General features: G+C 37.8%; 1 protein-coding gene across 1 annotated transcript in view; it reads right to left on the bottom strand.

The window, feature by feature from the left end:
• Positions 1-24473, bottom strand: part of CCDC7 (coiled-coil domain containing 7) — a 245984-nt gene that overhangs the window by 166191 nt on the left and 55320 nt on the right. Inside the window, exons 9-11 of the mRNA XM_057304764.1 lie at positions 18509-18584; positions 10003-10033; positions 9494-9583 (exon numbers count right to left, since the gene is read on the bottom strand). Coding sequence (XP_057160747.1) covers positions 9494-9583; positions 10003-10033; positions 18509-18584 — 197 coding nt within the window. The remainder of the gene's footprint in view (positions 1-9493; positions 9584-10002; positions 10034-18508; positions 18585-24473) is intronic.

The raw sequence follows: 24473 nt of genomic DNA on the forward strand, positions 1-24473 counted from the left end.
ATAGCAAAAGAGAAAAAAAGCAGACAAATTTTATCCTTAGTATTTCTTCTATTCACTCTACTTAGTATAGTGAATGTGTACACATACATTACATAACTGCAAATACAATAAAATGTATTTAAGATATATTTGAGGAGGTGGGAGAGAAGATGGTAGATGAGTAGGACCCCAGACTCGTCTCATCGCACAAACACAACTAGATAACTATCAAATCTTTCTAAATACCCCAGAAATTATCCTGAAGACTAAGAGAACAAACTCCACAATGGGAAAGAAGAAGCCACATCAAAGAAGTTCTGAAGTAGGGAGACATGGTTTGGAGGAGAAACAGGATGAGGAAGCAGAAGGCCAGCTGAGGACAAAGCAGAAGCTGACACCCGACACCGACCCCCCCCCCCAACCATATGATATGTGTGACATTCCTCAGGCATTCTGGCTGCCCTAAAGCTATGGAAAGGAAAAATAAATAGTTAACTAATAGAGATCACAATCCTGCAGGACAGGAGTCTCCCTCAGTTTACAAATGTCCCAGTGAATTACAAGGAAGAAGCTTTCTTATCAATAGCCTAACTTCCAGAGACCCATAACTCAGTTTCCTGAAGCCCTAACATCACCCTCCCCTCCATAAAATTGAGGGAGGCTGAGGCAGAAGGAAATGTAAATAAAATTGAATTTCTTTTAAACCTACAGCCCATTGATAAGGATGTGTGATAGGAGGAATGTAACATTCCTCCAGAAAGCTCCCAACTATCTTACTGTTAATGCCTTACCAGAAGGAAAAATAACCTTAACTTGACAAATAGCAAAGCCAACAGTATCCTGTGTGTCTTCTTTAATACATGAAAGTTCTTTTCAAACCTCCCTTTTCCTTACCTCCCCCAACCCCATAGTATATGATCACCACCCCTCACGACCCCACTGCAGCTCTTTCTGCCCATGGGTCCTGTCTCTGTGCTTTAATAAAATCACCTTTTTTGCACCAAAGACGTCTCAAGAATTCTTTTTTGACCATCGGCCTCAAACTCTAACATCTTTCCTACATCAAAACAGACTTTTGGTGCTGCGGAGGAGAGGGAGCTGTGGTCATAGAGAAAGCCAAGTGAGAGAGGAGCACACAGGGGAATACACAAGGAAAAAATTTCCCCAAAGTCATTGGCTTGGAAAACAAGAGGGGTGGATTTTTATGACCTTTTGCAACAGACAGGCCTTAAAGACTAGAGTTTGAAAGGTCACCAGGATTGGCTGTTAGACCCCAGAGGGCATTGCCCTACTCCTGGAGAAAAGGGACAGATGGTGTGGAAACAGTGATCTGAAAAATGCCTGGGTCAGCATTTATAGTGATGCCTCTCTGGGGACAAAGTTGCTGGCTGGTACCATTTCTCTCCCCCACCCCTCACCATAAACACAGAGCCAACTGAGGTAAGTAGCACAGCACCAACACTAGCTACCTAACCTGCTTACACCTGCTTACACCCCTGCACTCTGGCAGTACTGCCCTTCTCCATCAAGCTTGCCTCAGTCCCAGCAGAATGGGACCCTCCCCCAGAAGACCAGCAGAAACCCCTGCCCACAGCACATCTCCCAACCAGAGAGTTTGGCAGGGTTTCAGTTCTAGTGGAAGTAGTATCAGGTCTCATTTAACAAGCAGACCAGAGCAAGCCTTGTTAAAAGTCACCATATTCTGGCCGAGGACCAAACACTGCCAACTGCAGGTGAGGACAGGCTTTTCAGATGACTGGCCTGAAGGATAGAGCAGCCAAAATACAGCAGCAAAGCACATGCAGCACACACCAGAGACACTCCCTTGAAGTGCCAGGCCCTGGGCACTATAAGATCTCTTCTTCGTAAAGCCATTACCTCTCAGGAGCAGGAAACATAAGTGGCTTTTCTAACACAGAGAAGGCAGAGACTTAAACAAAATGCCAAGACAGAGGAATTCATTCCAAATGAAAGAATAAGATAAGGTCATGGCCAAAGACCTAAGTGAAACGGATATATGTAACATGCCTGATGGAGAATTTAAAACAACAGTCAAGGATACTCACTGGACTTGAAATAAGAATGGAAGACTTCAGCAAGGCCCTTACCCCAGAGATAAAAGTTAAAAAGAAATCATTCAGAAATGAAAAATGCAATAACCAAGATTGGAAACAGACTGGATGTAATGAATACAAGGCTGGAAGCAGAAAAACAAATAACTGATACAGAAGATAAAATAATGGAAAATAATGAAGCTGAACAAAAGAGAGAAGGAGGAATGGAACATGAGAACAGACTTAGGGAACTCGGTGACTCCGCCAAACATAATAACATTCATATTATGGGAGTCCCAGAAGAAGAGGAGAGAGAAAAGGAGGCAAAATATTTATTTGAGGAAAAAATAGCTAAAAACATCCCTAATCTGGGGAAGGAAACACAAATCCATATCCATGAGGCAGAGAGAACTCCCATCAAAATCAACAAAAGCAGACCAACAATACCAAGACATATTGTAACTAAATTTGCAAAATATAGTGATAAAGAAAAACAACCTTAAAAAGGCAGCAAGACAAAAGTCCCTAACTTACAAGGGAAGACCCTTAGGGCTAGAAGGAGATTTTTCAAAAGAAACTTGGCAAGCCAGAAAAGAGTAGCATGATATACTCTAACTGCTGAATGGGGGAAATCTGCAGCCAGAATATTCTATCCAGCAAGGCTATCATTCAAAATAGGAGAGATAAAGAGTTTCCCAGAGGAACAAAAACCAAAGGAGCTCATAACCATTAAACCAGCCCTGCAAGAAATATGAAAGGGGACTCTTTGAGTGGAAAAATCTCCAGGACACTGACTTTACAGGTAATACAATGGCACCAAATTCATATCTATCAATAATTACTCTGAATATACATGGACTAAACACTCCAATCAAAAGACAAAGGGTGTCAGAATGGATATAAAAACAAGACCCATCTATATGCTGCCTACAAGAGACTCATTTTAGAACTAAAGACACCTTCACTGAAAGTGAGGGGATGGCTAAACATTTACCATGCAAATGGAGGTCGAAAGAAAGCTGGAGAAGCAATATTTATGAGATAAATTAGATTTTAAACCAAAGACTGTAACAAGAGATGAAGAAGGAAGTAATATAGGGGACTATCCAACAAGAAGATCTAACAATTGCAAATCTTTATGCCCCCAAGATGGGAGCACCCAAATATATAAAACAATTAATAACAAACATAAAGGAACTAACTGATAATAATACAATAATAATAGGGAATTTTAACACCCCATTTACATCAATGGACAGATCATCTAAGCAGAAAATCAATGAGGAAACAATGGCTTTGTATGGCATACTAGACCAGATGGACTTAACAGATATATTCAGAACATTCAGAACATCCCAAAGCAGTAAAATACTCATTCTTTTTGAGTGTACATGGGACAATCTCCAGAATAGCTCACATACTAGGTCACAAATCAGACTTCAACAAGTACAAAAAAACTGAGATCATACCATGCATATCTTCTAACTACAATGCTATAAAACTTAAAGTCAACAACAAGAAAATATTTAAAAAGACCACAAATACATGGAGGTTAAACAATATGCTAGAAAACGATGAATGGGTCAACCAGGAAATCAAGAAGAAAAAAAATTTTTGTGGAAACAAATGAAAATGAAAACACAATGGTCCAAAATATTTGGGATGCAGCCAAAGTGGTTCTAAGACAGAAGCATATAATAATACAGGCCTACTTCAAGAAGCAAGAAAAATGAAAAAAGATGGCAGAGGAGTAGGGGACCCTATTTCAGCTGGTCCCCTGAATCAAGATGGGTATCTACCGAACCATCCTGAAACCCACAAAATCAGCCTGAGACATAAGAAGATACATCTGGATCTCTACAAATGAACATCTCCAGCGCTGAGTATTGAGGTACAAAGCAGGGAGCCGTGAATCCGCGCACAGATATCAGAAGATAAACAGAAGGGGGAGGGAGTGGCTGTGCTTGGGCGCCGGGAAGCAGAAGCCTCCTGTGCTGGGGAGCCGGCTGGACTTGCAGACCTTGCGGACCGGTAGTAGGTGGGGTGTGGGGCGGAACTAGACTGAAACAGGGAGTTCGGGGTGCCCGTGAACCCGACTAAAACTGGGAGCTTGGGAACGCTCGAAACAGACTGAAACTGGGAGCTCCTGAGTGTGCACTCGAACCAGACTGAAAACTGGAGCTCTGGAGAGCACGCAAGAACCAGACTGAAACCGGGAGCTCGGAAGCGCACGCAGGAACCCAGGACAGCTGGTGGTGTTAGAAGCACAAAGGGCAGAGATGTGCTGGCCCTGGGAGCGAGGATGGGAGAACGGCTGTGGGGCACACAATCCGGGACGCTGCGGGTTTTTAGCAGCACCAACAGAAATGGAGTTAGAGTGGCCAGGAGAGCTCAGTAAAGAGCAGACTGTGAACTCCCTGTTCTGAGACAGAGGTTTGAATATGGTCACTGCAGCTCTGACCCTCAGAAGAGTGACAGAGAGCCTCCAGGGAAAGCCCCCAGAGAACAAAAGCCTGGGAAAACCGGTTTTCACTGTGTCTATCGCCCCTGCCACAGGGGACAGGGCAACTCTACCCAAACAGGGTTACCTGACTATCAGCATGCCAGGCCCCTCCCCCAGAAGGCAGGCTGAAAAAACAAGCCCACATCCCTAACGTCCCTATAAAACAAATGCATCTTTCTTGGGTCCTGGTCAATAATTTGGGCTCTGTACATCCCTACAACCACACCTCATCAGAATGACAAGGAGGAGGAACCCCCCAAAAAAGGAAAGAAACAGAGACTGTGGCCTCTGCCACAGAACTAATGGATATGGATATAACCAAATTGTCTGAAACGGAGTTCAGAGTAACAATGGTCAAGATGATGTGTAGGCTTGAAAAAAATATTAATGAAAATATTAACGAGAATATAGAATCTCGTTGGGCAGAAATGAGAACAAATCTGGCAGAAATTAAGAATGCTATGAATCAAATGCAGTCTAAACTGGATGCTCTGTTGGCCAGGGTAAATGAGTCAGAAAACGAATTAGTGAGTTAGAGGATGAGATGATAGAAAAGGAAGAAAGAGAAGAAACATGGCTTAAAAAACTCCACTTTCAAGAGAAAAGACTACGGGAGATTACTGACTCCATGAAACATTCCAATGTCAGAATCATCAGCATCCTGAGAGGGTGGAGAAAGAGAGAGGTCTAGAAGAAATATTTGAACAAATTGTAGCTGAGAACTTCCCTAATCTGGCAAAGGAAACAAGCATTCATGTCCAAGAGGCAGAGAGGACAACAGACTGACAGCACGTCACATAAGAGTACAATTCGCAAATCTTAGATCCAAGGAAATGAAAGCGGCGAGGGGGAAGAGATTCCTCATGTACAGAGGGAGGACTATCAGAATAATGTCGTACTTGTCTACAGAGACCTGGCAAGCCAGAAAAAGCTGGCAAGACATATTTAGAGCACTAAGTGAGAAGAACATGCAGCCAGGGATCCTTTATCCATCAAGGCTGTCATTCAGAATAGATGGAGAGACAAGGACCTTTCAAGACCGGCAGAAACTGAACGAATATGTGGCCACCAAGCCAGCCCTACAAGAAATATTAAGGGGGGGTTCTATAAAAGTAAAAAGACCCCAAGAGTCATACAGAACAGAAATTTACAATCTATAGAAACAAAGACTTCACAGGCAACATGACAACATTAAAATCATCTCTCTCAATAATCACTCTCAATGTGAATGGCCTAAATGCTCCCATAATGACACAGGGTTGCAGATTGGATAATCTGACCCATCCATATGCTGTCTATAAGAGACTCATTGTGAACCTAAAGATACATCCAGACTGAAGTGAAGGGATGGAAAACCATTTTTCATGCCAATGGACCTCAAAAGAAAGCTGGGGTAGCAATTCTCATATCAGACAGATTACATTTTAAGCTAAAAACTGTAGTTAGAGATACAGAAGGGCATGATATTATTTTTAAAGGGCATATCCAACAAGAGGATCTAACAATTATAAATATCTATGCCCCCAACAGGGGAGCAGCCAGATACACAAGCCAACTCTTAATCTGAATAAAGAGACATACAGATAATAATACATTAATAGTAGGGGACCTCAACACTCTGTTCTCAGCAACAGACAGATCATCTAATAGAAAATCAACAAAGAAACTAGACATACTGGACTAGATGGACCTCATAGATATATACAGAGCACTACACCCCAGAACAACAGAATACTCTGTTGTTCAACACAGTACTAGATGTCCTAGCAATAGCAATCAGACAACAAAAAAGAATAAAAGGTATTCAAATTGACAAAGAAGAAGTCAAACTCTCTCTCTTCACAGATGACATGATACTTTATATGGAAAACCGAAAAGACTCCACCCCCAAATTACTAGAACTCATACAACAATTCAGTAATGTGGCAGGATACAAATCAATGCTCAGAAATCAGTTGAATTTCTATACACTAACAATGAGCCTGAAGAAAGAGAAATTAGGGAATCAATTTCATTTACAATAGCACCAAAAACCATAAGATACTTTGGAATAAACTTAACCAGAGAGGTAAATGATCTATACTCTATAAACTACAGAACACTGATGAAAGACATTGAAGATGACACAAAAAGATGGAAAAAACATTCCATGTTCATGGATCAGAAGAATAAGCATAGTTAAAATGTCTATGTTACCCAGAGCAATCTACACTTTCAATGCCATCCCGATCAAAATACCAATGACATTTTTCAAAGAACTGGAACAAACAGCCCTTAAATTTGTGTGGAACCAGAAAAGACCCTGAATCGCCAAGGAAATGTTGAAAAAGAAAAACAAAGCTGGGGGCATCACATTGCCTGATTTCAAGCTGTACTACAAAGCTGTGATCGCCAAGACAGCATGCTACTGGCACAAAAACAGTCACATAGATTAATGGAAGAGAATAGAGACTCCAGAAATGGACCCTCGACTCTATGGCCAACTAATCTTTGACAAAGCAGGAAAAAACATCCAGTGGAAAAAAGACAGTCTCTTCAATAAATGGTGGTGGGAAAATTGGACAGCTATATGGAAAAGAATGAAACTTGACCACTCTCTCACACCATACACAAAGATAAACTCCAAATGGATGAAAGACCTCAATGTGAGACAGGAATCCATCAAAATCAGAGAGGGAACATAGTCTGTAACCTCTTCGACATCGGCCACAGCAACTTATTTCATGACTCATCTCCAAAGGCAAGGGAAACAAAAGCAAAAATGAATTTTTGGGACTTCATCAAGAGAAAAAGCTTTTGCACAGCAAAGGAAACAGTCATCAAAACAAACAGGCAACCCACAGAATGTGAGAAGATATTAACAAATGAAACTGCAGATAAAAGGCTGGTATCCAAGATCTATAAAGAACTTCTCCAACTCAACACCCAAGAAAAAAATAATCAAATAAAAAAATGGGCAAAAGATATGAACAGACACTTTTTCAATGAAGACATACAAATGGCTAACAGACACATGAAAAAATGTTCCACATCATTAGCCATCAGGGAAATTCAAATCAAAACCACATTGAGATTACTACCTTACGCCAGTAAGAATGGCAAAAATTGACAAGGCAAGAAACAACAAATGTTGAAGAGGATGTGGAGAAAGGGGATCCCTCTTACACTGCTGGTGGGAAGGCAGTTTGGTACAGCCGCTTTGGAAAACAGTGTGAAGGTCCCTTAAAAAGTTAAAAATAGAGCTACCCTATGACACAGCAATTTCACTACTGGGTATTTATCCCAAAGATACAGACATAGTGAAGAGAAGGGCCATATGCACCCCAATGTTCATAGCAGCATTGTCCACAATAGCTAAATTGTGGAAGGAGCCTAGATGCCCTTCAACAGACGAACGGATAAAGATGTCGTCCATATGTACAACGGAAGAGTACTCAGCCATCAGAAAGAACGATTTCTCAACATTTGCAGCAACATGGATGGGACTGGAGGAGATTATGCTAAGTGAAATAAGTCAAGCAGAGAAAGACAATTATCATGTGGTTTCACTCATTTGTGCAACATAAGGAATAGCAGGGAGATCGGTAGGAGAAGGAAGGGAAGAATGAATGGGGGGTAAACAGAAGGGGGAATGAACCAGGAGAGACTATGGACTCTGGGAAACAAACTGAGGGTTTCAGAGGGGAGAGGGGTGGGGGATGGGCTAACGCGGTGATGGGTATTAAGGAGGACACGTATGGAACACTGGGTGTTATACGCAAACAATGAATCATGGAACACTACACCAAAAACTAATGACATAGTGTACGTTGACTAACATAATAAAAAAATTTAAAAAAAATAATAAAATACATATTAAATGCAAAAAAAAGCAAGAAAAATCTCAAATAAACAAATTAACATTACACCGAAAGAAGCTGGAAAAAGAACAACAAATGAAGCCTAAAGCCAGCAAAAGGAGGGAGGTAACAAAGATTAGAGCAGAAACAAATGCTTTAGAAACTAAAAAAACAACAGAACAGATCATTGAAACCAGGACCTGGTTCTTTGAAAAATTTAATAAAATTGATAAACCCCTAGCCAAACTTTGTAACACAAAGAAAAGAGAAAGGACCCAAATAAATAAAATCACAGATCAGCGGAGAAATAATAACCACCACCCAAAAATACAACCAGCATAAGGGAATATTATGAAAAAACTGTATGCCAATAAGCCTGGAAGAAACAGATAAATTCCTAGAAACAAATAAACATACAAACACCCATATTAAAATAGGAAGAAATATAAATTGAACAAATCAATGACCAGCAACCAAAATCAACAAAAGCAGACCAACAACACCAAGACATATTGTAACTAAATTTGCAAAATATAGTGATAAAGAAAAACAACCTTAAAAAGGCAGCAAGACAAAAGTCCCTAACTTACAAGGGAAGGTCCATAGGGCTAGAAGGGCTAAAAACAGACTCTTAGCTATAGAGAACAAATTGAGGGTTACCTAGTAAGGAGGTGGATGGGGGGATGGGTTAAGCAAGTGATGGGAATTAAGGAGTGCACTTGCTATGATGAGCACTGGGTGTTGTATGTAAAGGTTGAATCAGTAAACTATACACCTGAAGCTAATATTACACTGTATGTTAACTGGAATTTTTTTAAACTTAAAAAGAAGATATTTTGAAAATGCTAATTTATTGAGATTTCGATAAATAAATATTTGATCTAGAAATGTCTTGGAATTTTAAATTTTATGTCCTTTTTTCATAGCATCTTTTTGGTTTTAATAGCTATATAGTAATTTAGAAAATAGCATTATTTTATTGTTTAAAGCACAGCTGTTAACCATTATTAATATCAAAAATGTATTATAAAACATTTAAATATATCTTTGATTTCTATCCTACAATAATAAGGTTTTTTAGGTATTCTACCATTTTCAGACACTAAAATTGAACTAACCTCAGTATTCTTCAACTTTTGTAGTTCATTTTCCAGCCCCAATTTCTCCTCTAATAACACTTGAAAATCATTTTCCATTTGTTTGTATTTCTAAAAACAAATATTATAATTTCAGTAAGAATGAAAAGCACATTTCAATATAGAGAAATTATTTGGGCACTTAATTATTACAGTAAGAAAGTCTTCATTAACTCATTAAAATAATGAACCACTGGTATTAATCTGCATAATGAATGATAATTGGGGCTGAAAGAGTCAAGCCAACTAGAAGTACAAGGAATAGAAATTTAGAAGACTATGGGGTATATAGTTCAATATTTCAGAAGTGAAGTGTTTTTGAATGATAATAAGGTCTAGTAAAATCAAAAAAGGATATTATTTATCCCAGGTCACATATGCATAGGAATTTCTTGAATAAACTGAGGAAGTATTGAATCTTTCAGGTTATACATCCTGACAAAGGATGTAAAGGGCAAAGTGCAGTTTCAAACTGAGAGTGCTATACTTACAGCCTCTAACAAACCTTGATCACTCGCAGCTCTGAAAAACAAACCAAAAATATCTATAATGTATTATCATTTTACATGTATATTTTTAGTTATGTAACATACTTCTATATTTTCTTTGAAAAAATATTAAGATAATACAAACAAGGTTAAAGAACACTTGGACTACCATTCCAAAAATTCAATTCTCTCTCTAGAGATATTATCAGATTGTTGTGTATCTTTTCAGAACTTGTTTGATGCATTCATAAAATGCTACATATACCTATTCAATTCTATAATTTTTGTTAGTGGGTTAGATGACTTTCGTTTTCTTTTTCACATTAATGACATCAATGTATATATTGTCTTAAACTTATTATTTTCACTTAACACAATGTCTGAGATCTATTTATATTGGTAAACACAGATATATTTCACTCCTTGGAAGTACCACTTCTTATTCCATAGCAGGATTTGGCAAGCTTTTTCTCTTAAGGGCCAGAGAGGAAATATTTTAGACTTTGCAGGCCAGATGATTGGTCACTACCCCAGCTCTGCAAAAGCAGCTATAGATGACAGGTAAATGAATGGGTATGGCTAGGTTTGACTCATAGGCTGCAGTTTGCTGAACACTGTTCCAAGGTATGGGTAAACTATAGATTTTTTTGATAAATGAGTTATTTATTATAATCAAAAATTTTAAGCTTTATTTTTTAAGATATAATTAACATACCATCCAATTAATTCATTTAAAGTGTACAGCTCAATGGGTTTTAATATATTCATCAAGTTGAGCATCTATTTTAACTATTTAATTTTAGAACATTTTAATTACCTCAAAAAGAAATCCTGTACTCATTAACAGTCACTCCCCATTCTTCCCAGCACTGCCTCAACACTGGCAGGCACTAATCTACTTTCTGTCTCTAGAGATTTGCCTATTCTGGATATTTCATTTAAATAAAGATACATACTATGTGGTCTTTTGAAGCTGATTTCTTACACTTAGCATAATGTTTTCAAGGTTCATCCATGTTGTAGCATATATTAGTGCTGTGTTCCTTTTTATTGCCAAATATTATTCCATTGTACCAGTGTATACATTTTATTTATCCATTCATCAGTTTATGGGCATTTATATTTTTTCCGATTTGGAGCTATTATGGCACATGCTACTATGAATATCCATGTACAAGTTTTTGCTTATATATGTCTTCAATCACTCAGGTATAACCTAGGAATAGAATTTCTGAGTCATATGTTGACTTTGTATTTAACATTTTGAAGAACTGACAAACTGGTTTTCATAGCAGACAGACCACTTCAATTCCACCAGCAACGTATGACGGTCTCAGTTCCTCTACATCCTTGCCAACAATTATTATTGTCATCTCTTTTTTCTTATAGCCATCCTAATGGGTGTGAAGTGGTAAATCACTGCACTATTGATTTGAAATTCCCTAATGAAAATGATGTTGAACATCATTTCATGTGCTTATTGACCACTGGTATATCTTGCTTCAGAATAGGTCTATTCAGAGATTTGTCCATTTTTAATATGGGTTATTTATCTATTACTGGGGCATAAGTGCTATTTATATATTCTGGATACAAGTCCCTTATCAAATATATGATTCATGAATAGTTTTTGCAATCCGAGTTAGCTTTTCACACTCTTGATGTATCATTTGTAGTACAAAAGTTTTTAATTTTATGACAGTCAACTTATCTATTTCCTTTCTTTTGTTTGTTGTGCTTTTGGTGTCTTATTTAAGAAGCCATTACCTTACTCAAAGCCACAAAGATTTATTCCTATGTTTCTTCTAAAAGGTTTATAATTTTAGCTCTTAAATTTAGATCTTTGGTAATTTTTGAGTTAGGTCTAGTGGATGGCATGAAGAAAGGATGCAACTTCATTCTTTCACATAGGGATATCCAGTTGTCCAAGTATCAGTTATTAAAAAGACTATTTTCCACAAATGATATATCCAATAAAAGGTTAGTATCCAAAATATATAAAGAATTTACCAAAGTCAACACCAAAAAAAACTACAATCTGATTTTTAAATGGGCAAAGGACATGAATAGACATTTTTCTGAAGACATAGACATAGCAAACAGACAAATGAAAAGATATTCAACATCACTAATCATTGGGGAAATGCAAATCAAAACCATGATAAGATATCACCTCCCATATGCTATAATGGCTAAAATAAAAAACACAAGAAATAACGAGCGTTGGTGCAGATGTGGAGAAAAAGAAACCCTTGTGCACTTTTGGTAGGAATGCAAAGTGGAGCAGCCACTGTGGAAAACAGTATGGCGGTTCCTCAAAAAATTAAACATTAAACTACCTTACAAATCCAGTTATCACGCTACTGGGAATTTAACAAAAGAATACAAAAACACTAACTTAAAAGGATAGATGCACTCCTATGTTTACTGCAGCACTATTTACAATAGCCAAACTATGGAAGCAGCCAAAGTGTCCATCAATAGATAAACTGATAAAGAAGATACACAGAAATAGATGATATAGATGATATACATTAGATAGACGCTATATATTAGATAGATGATAGGTGATAGATGATAGATATACAGACATGTTCAATGGAATATTATTCAGACATATGAAGAATGAAATGTTGCCATTTGCAACAACGTGGATCTAGAGGGTACAATGCTAACTGAAATATGTCAGAGAAAGACAGATATCATATGATTTCACTCATATGTGGAATTTAAGAAAACAAATGAACAAAGGAAAATAGAGAGAGAGACAGATCAAGAAATAGACTCCAAAATATAGAGAACAAACTGGTGGTTACCAGAGGAGAGGTGGGTGGGTGGATGGATGAAATAAGTAAAGGGGATTAATAATATGCCAAGTAATGTATAGAATTGTGAAATCATATTGTACATCTCTGAAACTAATATGAGACTATTTTAATTATATTTGAATAAAAAATAAAAATATTTTTTTAAAAAAAGACTATTCTTTTCTCCACTGAATTGTGTTGGCCTCCGTCTTAAAAATCAATTGACCATAAATGTAAGGGTTTATTTCTAGACATTCAATTTTATTCCACTCATGTATATAGGTCTAACCTTATGCCAGTACCACATTGTCTTGATTACTACAGCCTTGTATTAAGTTTTAAAATTAGTTAAATGTAAAAAAAAATGATAAAAAATAATAAAATTAATTAAATGTGAGTCCTCCAACTTTGTTCTTCTTAAGATTTCTTTGGTGATTCTGGATTCCTGGCATTTCTACATGAATTTTAGGATAAGCTTGTCAGTTCATCAAAGAGAAGGTTGAGATTTTGACAGAGATTGCATTGAATCGGTAGATCAATTTGAGGAACACTGCCATTTTAAGATTATTAAATCTAACAGCCAATAAAAATGGAATGTCTATCCATTTAATTAGGTCTTCTTTAAGTTCTTTCAATGTTTTGTGGTTTTCACTGCACAAGTCTTACACTTCTTTTGTTAAATTATTTCTTGTCTTTGGTGGTATTTTATATGGAATTGTTTTATTTCATTTGCGGAATGTTCATCACTAGTGTACTAGTTTCCTAAGACTGCTGTAACAAAGTATCACAATCTGGGTAATTTAAAATTTATGTTCTTACATTTCTGGAGACTATAAATCTAAAATTAAGTTGTTAGGGCCATGCTCCCTCTGAAACTTCTAAAGGAGAATCCGTTTCCCTCTTCTAGCTTCTAGTAGTCCCTGGTACCGTTTGGATTGCAGCAGCATAAATCCAATCTCTGTCTCCATAACTTCTTCCCTCTTTGTGTACAGTCTTCTCCAATTATTACAAGGATACCAGTCATATTGGAATAAGGGCCAATCCTACCCCAGTATGACCTCATCTTAACTAATTACATCTGCAATGACCTTATTTGAAAATAAGTTCATTATGAGATACTAGGAGTTAGAACTTCAACATAACTCTTTGGGGGACACAATTCAACCTGTAACAAGTTAGTTTATAGAAACAATTGATTTTTATTTATAAATCTTGTATGCTGCAAAATGCGAATTCACTTATTTCTTCATATAGATTTTAGTGGATCCCTTAAAATTTTCTAAATACAAGATCATGACATCTACAAAAAGAGGTAGTTTTACTTCTTCCTTTCCAATATGAATCCCTTTCATTCCTTTTCTTCTCTAATTGCCCTGGCTATAATCTGTACCACAATGATGAATAGATGTGCTAAGCATGTCCTGCTTTCTTCCGGATCTTAGAATTAAGTATAGTGTTAACTCATAGAGTTAGCATACTAACTCATAGATAACCTTTATCAGATAAAGTTGTTAGGGCCGTGTTCTTTATAGATCTTGGATACCAGCCCATTATCTGAACTGTCATTTGCAAATATCTTCTCCCATTCTGTGGGTTGCCTCTTTGTTTTGTTGACTGTTTCCTTTGCTGTGCAGAAGCTTTTTATCTTGATGAAGTCCCAAGAATTCATTTTTGCTTTAGTTTCCCTTGCCTTTGGAGACATGTCTTGTAAGAAGTTGCTGTGACCAAGGTCTAAGAGGTTGCTGCCTGTATTCTCTTCTAGGATTTTGATGGATTCCTGTCTCACATTGAGGTCTTTCATCTATTTTGAGTTTATCTTTGTGTATGGTGTAAGAAAATGATCTAGATTCATTCTTCTGCATGTGGCTGTCCAACTTTCCCAGCACCATTTATTGAAGAGACTGTCTTTTTTTCCAATGGATATTCTTTCCTGCTTTGTCAAGGATTAGTTGACCATAGAGTTGATGGTCCATTTCTTGCTTCTCTGTTCTGTTCCACAGATCTATGTGTCTGTTTTTGTGCCAGTACCATAATGACTTGATGATCACAGCTTTGTAACATAGCTTAAAATCCAGAATTGTGATGCCACAAGCTTTGGTTTTCTTTCTCAACATTCCTCTGGCTATCAGGGTCTTTTCTAGTTCCATACAAATTTTAGGATTATTTTTCCAGCTCTGTGAAAAATGTCAATGTTATTTTGATAGGGATTGCACTGAATGTGTAGATTGCTCTGGGTAGCGTAGACATTTTAACAATATTTCTTCTTCCAATCCATGAGAATGGAATGTTTTTCCATCTCTTTGTGTCTTCCTCAATTTCTTTCATAAGCGTTCTGTAGTTTTTAGAGTACAGATCCTTTACCTCTTTGGTTAGGTCTATTCCTAAGTATCTTATGGTTATTGGTGCAATTATAAATGGGATAGATTCTTTAATTTCTCTTTCTTCAGTCTCAGTGTATAGACAAGCAACTGATTTCTGTGTATTGATTTTATATTTTTTATATTTTATATTTAGATCTGTAGCAGAGAGTATTACCTCTGGCTCTTCCTTTTGTTGTGAATTCCTCCTTCTAGTCATTTTGCCCAGAGCAGAACAGATGAATGAGAGAACAAAATAAAAAATATCAACAACTGAAGAGAAGTACACACTAGATAAATCCAAGAGATCAGAAACCAAAAAAGAGAAAAAAAAGGGAAAAAAGAGAGAATATAATCTCACAGGTGGACAAAACAGGGTGATCCACTTGGTCCTGGGTGTATTTTGGTCTGTTTGTTAGAAGACACTAAATCCCAAAATTGTAAAGAAAGCAAAATTTATATATATACAAAAATAAAATTGAACACAGTGAACAGAAGTCAAAAATGAAGAATATATCTATGAAATGTAAAAGTAAAAATTAAAATTAAAAAAATACATAAAAACAGAGTTGATAAGAAACTAGTTGAAAAGGAAAAAAAAAAAAGGAAATTTTAAACTGAAAGACTAAAGACTCATGTGAAAAAACCTCCAATTCTATATACTACTTTCCCCTAACACAGAAATTTTTCAGTTCTGAGTGATCTATAAACTTGGTATTTGCCTAAGGATCCTTCTGGTCTTCTGGGGAAGGGGCTGATGCTCTGATTCTCAGGTGTCTTTGCCTGAGCAGAGTTGCACCACCCCTTGCCAGGGGGCTGGGCTTAGTGTAAGCTGCTTTGGGTTGTTCTATGTGGCTTTAGTTCCCCAAAGGTGGGGCCCGGATCTCCAGCCCTGGAGCTGAAAGATCCTTGCCACCATTCTTCAGTGTACCCTCAGGGAAAGGCAGTCAGTCCCTTTTGTGTAGGCCAAACTCCCCAGACTCCTGCAGTGCACACCCACACCAATCCTCCCAGGGGAGGGAGGGGTGTCTCACCACCACCCTGCTGCTCGCTGGGCCTCTGCATTGAGCATGCACTCCCACTGCTCCTCCCAGGGGAAGGAGCTGGGTTTCATAGTGGTTGTCGCTTGCTGGGCCCCTGCTCTGAAGCAGTCACAGACTGTGCTGTGGTTTGCGGTTTATGGCAACACCTAGCTGAGAGGCCACTTGGGGGCTTGCTAATTATAGCCAGCTTCCCTGCTCCAATGCTTGGGAACTCTGCCATATTTAGGCTCCCCCTTTCTTTCTGTGACCCTAGGGATCCTGAGACCACATTGTCCCACCTAAGATTCCACCCCACTTCACCACCTGAGCACCTTTCAGGCAGGGTCATTCCTCACAGCAGACTTCTAAAAGTTCCAATTTTGTGCTCCACTGCTATACCACTTTCCAGCAGCCCGCTGACAGAGGCACCCTTCCCCCACGATTTATCTTCTGATATATACCCTCAGATTCACATCTCCACACCACCAACCCTGCAAAAAGTGGTCACTTTTCTATTTGTAGAATTGCAGCAATTTTCTTACATCTCAGGCTGAATTCCCAGGTGTTCAGAATGATTTGATAACTAACTAGCTAATTCAAGTTACCAGATGAAACTCGCTGCCCTATTCTGCCATCTTCCCTCCCTCCTAGTTCTGAATTTAAGGCTAAAACTACACTAAGACTTCTGCCACACCCTATCTTTATTTTAACAGAATTTTCAAGGATGTAACTGTAATAAGTTGTGTAAGGAGGCATCAACGGAGACCCTGAGTTCCCAGTATCACATGCCAAAGTAATGGGTGAGGCAGATGGCCATTAGCACTTCAAAAAAAAAGCAGGCAGCCAAGAAAGAGCATTAAAACCTTTCATTGATATGGACAATATAAAAGGGTCAGGAGAGAAGACTTAAGAGTATTTCTCTGCAGAGAGCTATTGGGTGCCTTGAGCCACATACAAACCCTTAAGGGAGAGGAGGATATGCTTGCCCTGATCACAAGCCTAGTGAGAGGCATTTTAAGAATACTTGGAAAATTGGGTGTTATCTGTAGTTATGGAGAAGGAAGCCAGTGACAGTCAAGTAAGACTTTTCCTGTATACCTGACTTTTCTTTATTCCCTGTCTTCCCAAAGACATGGAGAACAGAAACTACAACTAGATACTTGGAAAGGAGGTAATGAAAGAGAAAAGTCAGTCATAACCCCTAGCAGTTTCCAGCTGGTATATTGGGTGGGAGGAAAAGGAGAGAAGTCTTTTTTTCTTTTTAAGATTTTATTTATTTATTTGACAGAGAGATAGAGAACACAAGTAGGCAAAGTGGCAGGCCGAGGGAGAGGGAAAAGCAGGCCCTTTGCTGAACAGGGACCCCACATGGGACTTGATCTCAGGACTCTGGGATCATGACCTGAGCCAAAGGCAGACACTTAACCGACTGAGCCACCCACGCACCCCAAGAAGTCTTGACTTAGAATAAAAATTAAAATATTGATTATAATATTTGACAGGGAATTTTAATTTTCCAATTAAGGACAATGCTTCTAAATTAAATTTAAATTAATTATTATCTGAGAGTGATCAAAAAAGTCATGGTTTACCCTAGTTTTTATCCAGGAGCAGGGGGAAAATAAGCTTCGATTAGCAAATGTAAATGAACTGAAAGTGTCCAAATAAAAGTTGATTTGTGATTTCATTCTACAAGACATGCTTTTTCAACATACAAGTTTTGTAACTAATTTAACCTTAGTCACCTGAAAGAACTGTGGGTAATCCACAGTGACTATTCTAGGTACCTCATAGAAGTGAAATCATATAACTTTGTGTTCTTGTGACTGGTTTATTTTACTTAGCATAATATCCTTAAGGTTCATTCAACTTGTAGCATATGTCAGAATTTCCTTCCTTTTTAAGACTAAATAATATCCCATTGTATGTATGTATCACATTTTCTTTATCTGTTTATCTGTTTTTGGTCACTCGAGTTGTTTCCACCCTTTGCTACTGTAAATAAGGCTTCAGTAAACATGGGTGTATAAATATCTTTGAGACCCTGATTTCAATTTTGCAGGGTATCTAATCAGAAATGAAATTACTGGATCATATGGTAATTACATTTTTAATTTTTTGAGAAACTGACATACTGTTTTCCATTGTGGCTGTACAATTTTATATTCTGCATGGTTACAATTTTAAAATTACACATATCACGAAAATTGACATAAGAACACTAAATTTTTTTAACAGTGTGCTTATTTATGTTTCCAATTTTTCTAAAATAGATGTCTACTCATTTTCATAATGAGGAAAAGGAGTTATTTTAAAAGCTTACCTCTCCAACATATTTGACTGTTTTTCAAATATTTTCAACATGACATTCAATCGATTCATCAGTGAATAAGCAGTTTCTATCACAAAAAAAAAGGGAAAAAATTTAAAGGTATTACAAATGGCTAGTTATACCTCTATGCTGATGTTCCTCACTACTGTATGTATGAGAACTCGATGAACATAACAAGGAGACAGTACTCAAGGAACAAATGCTTATGATAAATAGAGCTACCACTTTATTAAATTCCTGTTATATCACTATGCTACTTCACAATTCTCTGAATCCTCAAAATAACCCAAAAAGAAGATATTGTCACCATTTTCAAATAAATAGAGTCTCAGAGAGGTTCTATAACTTGATCAAAACTATGCATCTAGTAAGTGACAAAACTGGATTGAGGTCAGTGTGTGTGACCTCCTTATAACATCATATATAAAAGGACTCTAAGATGCTAAGAGAAAAGTTGCTGCTGCTAAGTCAATAAAGTCTATGGGAAGATGCTAACAATTCCGTTAAGTTTTCCACCTGAATCAAATAACCCAAAAGGTTAACTAAAATGCTACTTAAAAGGAAACCCACATAGGGATGCCTGGGTGGCTCAGTCGGTTTAAGTGTCTGCCTTCAGCTCAGGTCATGATCCCAGAGTCCTGGGATCAAGTCCCACATCGGGCTTCTTGCTCAGTGGGGAGCCTGCTTCTACCTCTGCCTGCCACTCGCCCTGCTTGTGCTCTCACTCTCTCTCTCTCTCTGGCTAATAAATAAAATCTTTAAAAAATAATTTAAAAAAAGGAAACCACATAATGAGAATCGATAGTAATCAATGAACTCTCAGGGTAATAACATAAGATTCTTCAATCCTGTAACACAAAAAGTATATGAGAGAAGACAAACTTCACTAAGTTTGCTGCAAGATAAACCAAACATGAAGTGTAAAAAGATAATGTTAAATAACATGGAAGCTGTCCACAGTTCCTATATATCAATTGTATTTTTTTCTATTCCACATGTCAAAATAGTGGTACAGAGAAATATAATAAATGTTTAGGTGCTGAGAAGGGAAAGGAAGAAGATAAAAATCAGCTAAGCCTTAAAGAATGGGTAGGCTTTTATTAGAAAGAAATAGGCAAAATCATACGTAAAGACAGGAAAAGCAGAAATGTGCAACATATATCAAGGGAACCAAATAAGTCAAGTACTCATGATCTCATGGGTCGTGAGATCAAGCCCTGAGTCGGGCTCCCTGGGTGGCAGGGAGTCTGCTTGAGATTCTCTCTCTCCCTCTGCCCCTTCCCCTTGCTCATGCTCTAATTAATAAATAAAATCTTTTAAAAAATAAAATAAGTATATAAAGAAACCAAGTAAACCAGAGGCTTTGTTCTAGGAGGGTCAATACTCCTTAAAAATTCAAAATGTATGTTAAAAGAAGTCACTTTTAGAAAAATCAAATGTAGAATTTTTTATAGGCAAGAGAGAATATTTAAAATGGATAAAATATGAGGTGCCTGAGTGGCTCAGTTAGTTAAGTGTCTGCCTTAGGCTCAGGTCATGATCTTGAGATCTTGGGATAGAGCTCAGGCAGAAGCCTGTTTCTCCCTCTCCTTCTGCCCCTCCCCCCCACGCTCACACTCTCTCTCTCTCAAAAGTTAGTCTTATAAATAAATAAATTAAATAAATTAAATATTATACCATATCATTTTAAGATTAATTTGATAATAGCATAGGGCATGATTTAAAATTATGCCTTGGATTTAGTAAAGGATTACAAAGAACATCAACTGTTATTTCCATCACAATTTGAAAGTACAGGTCACAGAAAGGAGAAAAGGCCCTGCTATGGATCAGTATTCACCAATATGTTGGTACTTGGAGATGGGGCCTTTGAGAGGCAATTAAATCATTAGGCACATGAGATACAAGAGACAGGAGTGAGACAACCTCCTTTCCCTATTTTCCATCATTTGAGGATAATCTGCAAACCAGGAAGAAGGTTCTCACCAAAGCTTGACAATGCTGGAACCCCGATATCAGACTTCCCAGCATTCAGAATTGTGAGAAATAAATTTCTGTTGTGTATGCCACCCAATCTGTCATATTTTGTTATAGCAGCCCAAACTGACTAACACAGGCCTCCATCTATGATGCTACTAATTTAGGAATTTCAACTCAGTATCATAGAATGTGTAGATGGAAACATTTTACTTCTGTTACCAGGTGGAATAGTTTGAGGAATCAACCAATTGTTCTTCCTCAAGTTCTCATTATGAATAATGTGAAAACCAAAAAATAAAAGAGATCGGGAAACCCATTCTTTTTAAGATTTTTTTTATTTTTAAGTAATCTCTACACCCAATGTAGGGCTCAAACTCACAACCTTGAAATCAAGAGCCACATGCTACTGACTGAGCCAGCCAGGTGCCCCCATTTCTTATTCTTACTGAAATGTTCTGGTGAAGATCCTCTTCCTGAGAAGAATACCCCTGGTTACCAAAGTGGCCTATGAAGTAATTTTGAAGTAGCTAGCATGGGAAAGGGAGATTTAGCTGCATATTGGGGGGAATGTGAACCTCTTTTATCTCTTTTATAGAAGCTGCAGCATTTTATTAATTAACTGATAAAAATTATTAATAATTAATGCATATTACTTCTCAATTGACAGGTTTTTTTTTCCTCTTTGGAAGAGGTCTAAGAAACAGCTAATCTGTGTAGGATTCGTGTACATAGATGGATTACAAAAATGGGATAAAAACGTATATAAAATGCTTTTATCTTGCTTCATTCTCTTAAATGTCAAGGAAAATGTTTCTAAGCAGTTTACATAAAGTTATTCTTTTTAAAAGCTATGCAACATTCCATTGCTACAAATGCACCATAATTCATTTAGTCAGTCCTAAAATGCATGTTGTTTCCATGTTTTTGCTTATACAAATATACTGAGAGTATTACTTCCTATAGAAACAAATATAGAAATTATCTATATGAGCATCTATGGGAAAATTAGAAATTATGACATAACCATAAAATAGAATACTATATGTCCATTAAAACTGCTAATACATCATGCCAGTATCTCTGTTGAGACAAATTCCTAAAAATAAATGTGTTGTTAAGGTATGCACATTTCTATTTTTATAGATATTACTCTAGTGAGCTCCATAAATTTGAGAACAATTTTCATTCAAACCAACGAAGTATAACAGAGGTTTTCTCCATATGGTCACCAATATTAGTTGTTATTAATGTTCACTTCAATATGTCTTATAAGTAATTTTCATTTCCATGATCACTAATCAAGTAAAACCTCATTTCATTTGTTTTTGGATATTTTTATTTCTGCTTCTGTGAAATGCCTGTTCATATGTCCATTTTTCTCCTGAATTGTTTGACTTTTTATTATTCATTTGTAGGGGCCAATTAATACTAGATATAATATGTAACAAATATCCTCTAGTCTGTTATTATTTATTTACTAATATTTATAGATTGTTTCAAATGTACAGAATTTTTATACTTAGTCAAATCTATTGATTTTTTCTTTTATAGTCTCTGGGCTTTACTTCATTCTTTAAAAGTCTCAATATAAATTAATCCCCTTAGTTTTATTTTATATTTTATAATCATGAGCTTTGGCATATTTACTGAGTCATACATAAAAATATAATTACCTTTTAATGAATAACTACAAAGCAAGTATCCACACAACCACCACTCAAGGTCAACAGCATAGTACCTGGAATTGCCAATATCCCAGAGGCTCTTTATGTGTCCCCCCCCATCACAACCTTTCTTTCAGCCTATTATCCCTTTTTTTTCTCATTTTTATATCTTTTCCACCTTTGTTAATATCCTTAATCAACACAGTTTAAGTTTCCCTAGCTTTTAATTTTTTACAAAAGAAAATACTCCCTGTATTTATGACTTGTTTCTTTCAATCAATATTACATTTGAAAAATTAATGGTGTTATGAGTAGCCATTTCAAACATTTTTATTATGGTACGACTTTCCATTGCATGAATAGGCCACAATTTGTTTATCCACTCCACTCTACAAATATTTGGGATCTTCGATTTGGGGGCTATTACAAAAAAAAAAAAAAAAAGCAAACAAACAAAAAAAAAACTTGGTATGAAAATACTTGTACATGTATCCCAGAGCATATGGACAAGAGTTTAAGGACATCACCAAAATTGCAGAGTAGGAGACCCCAGCTTCCATCCCTCTACAAAGATCAACCACTAAACAGCTGTCCATGAATGAAACAACTCAGGTAGAGTTCCAAATTCCACTTAAAAAACTTTAGCCACACACTGAAATAAAATAAAATAAAAAAAAAACTTAAAAATAACTGCATAAAAATGAAAGGAAGAAAAGCTTCTTTGTGCCTGCACCATCCGATCCCCCAAGCCATCATTACTTAGCACCAAACTGGAACTCCCCAGCTAGAAAGAGTTCCCCTGGCTGGTAAAGAAGAAAAGAAAAAAAAGAAAAGAAAAGAAAAGAGAAAAGAAAAGAAGAGAAACAAAAAAAGAAAAAGAAAAAAGAAGAAGAAAGAAAGAAAGAAAGAGAGAGAGGGGGGGGGGGTCAGCAACCAGCTCACCTAGCCTTTCCTCCACTCTATAAAGGATCTCCTTAGGTTTCACCCCACCCAGAAACAGGTAAGGCTGACATATATAAATACAGCTAGGAACAAGGAAGCACAGGTGCTACGAGTATCAGCCACAGAGCCTGAGTCACTATCGTTCCCTGTGACCTGCTCCACAGATGACCTCAGCAGCTTCCATCACTAAAGAAACCAATGGCCAGCACAGCCACTGAGAACACCCTGCAAATTTCACTGGGTTTTGTCCCACAGCTATTTTCATTGGCTGATGTCAGTTGCCTGGTCCCTTCCTAATCCCCATCACATACATACATACACACACCATCACCACCACCACCACCACCACCACCACCACCACCACCACTGGAGCCCAAGAGCCACACCAGCAGCCAGCCCAAGACTCTGTGGCTGTGCAAGTGCAAAACACCAGCCTAGGTCCCCATAGCTAACACCACCATGTGCTCACTCAGGGCTAACCCCTCCAGTTGTACACCTGCATGCTTCCAGCTCAACCCATCACCAGCTTCTACTGTCATGTGCATGCCAAGAGGGAGACTAGGCAGTCACAGAAGAGCGCTGCCAGCAGCCAGATCCCCGCAGCTGTTTGCAGGCCCAGAACAGGCCCCTGTCTTCTGTCACTGTGCACCACTGCACACCCCTGGCCCATTACCAGCCTCCACTGCTGTGTGCCTGTAGCAAAACCCAGAAGCCACAGCGGCGCACACAGACAGCCAGGTTCCCCAAGCTGTCTGTGTGCCCATAATTGGCCTCAGCCCTTGCTGTCTTCCCTGGACCACACCACTACATATGTGTTTACAACTGGCCACTGCCACTACACACACACCTCCTGCTGGCCTTCAGCCAAGAGTGTGTACACCAGCTCTGGCCACACCAATGTTTGCCCTGGTCCCTTGTAGCTGAACCTGGAAACAATGCTGAAGACGTCAACAGCCTCTGAAGTCTCTGCAGACTCTATAATATTTGCCATGGACCGTGCAGTTGTTGATGCTGTGGACTACGATAGCCTGACCCAACAATTCACAATACCTCCAGACTAGTTCTGCCACATGCCCCCCCATACTTGGCACTAGACCGTAGGGTCATGGCACACTCCAGCATCCCCCCACCTGCAGTTGAAGATCTTTCCTTACTGAAGTTAGTCTATAAAGCCTAAAAGAGGCAACTGCTTCTTCAAATGTGCAGTCAACTATGCAATGATATAGGGATCACAGAGAATCAGGGAAACATGATTCCACCAAAGGAATACAATAAATCTCCAGTAATCGGCCCCAAAGAAATAAAGATACAGGACTTGCCCAACAAATAATTCAATATAATTTTTCTGAAGATGCTCAGAGACCTACAAG

This window comes from Ursus arctos, unplaced genomic scaffold (assembly GCF_023065955.2).
Source record: "Ursus arctos isolate Adak ecotype North America unplaced genomic scaffold, UrsArc2.0 scaffold_30, whole genome shotgun sequence".
Lineage (NCBI taxonomy): Eukaryota > Metazoa > Chordata > Mammalia > Carnivora > Ursidae > Ursus > Ursus arctos.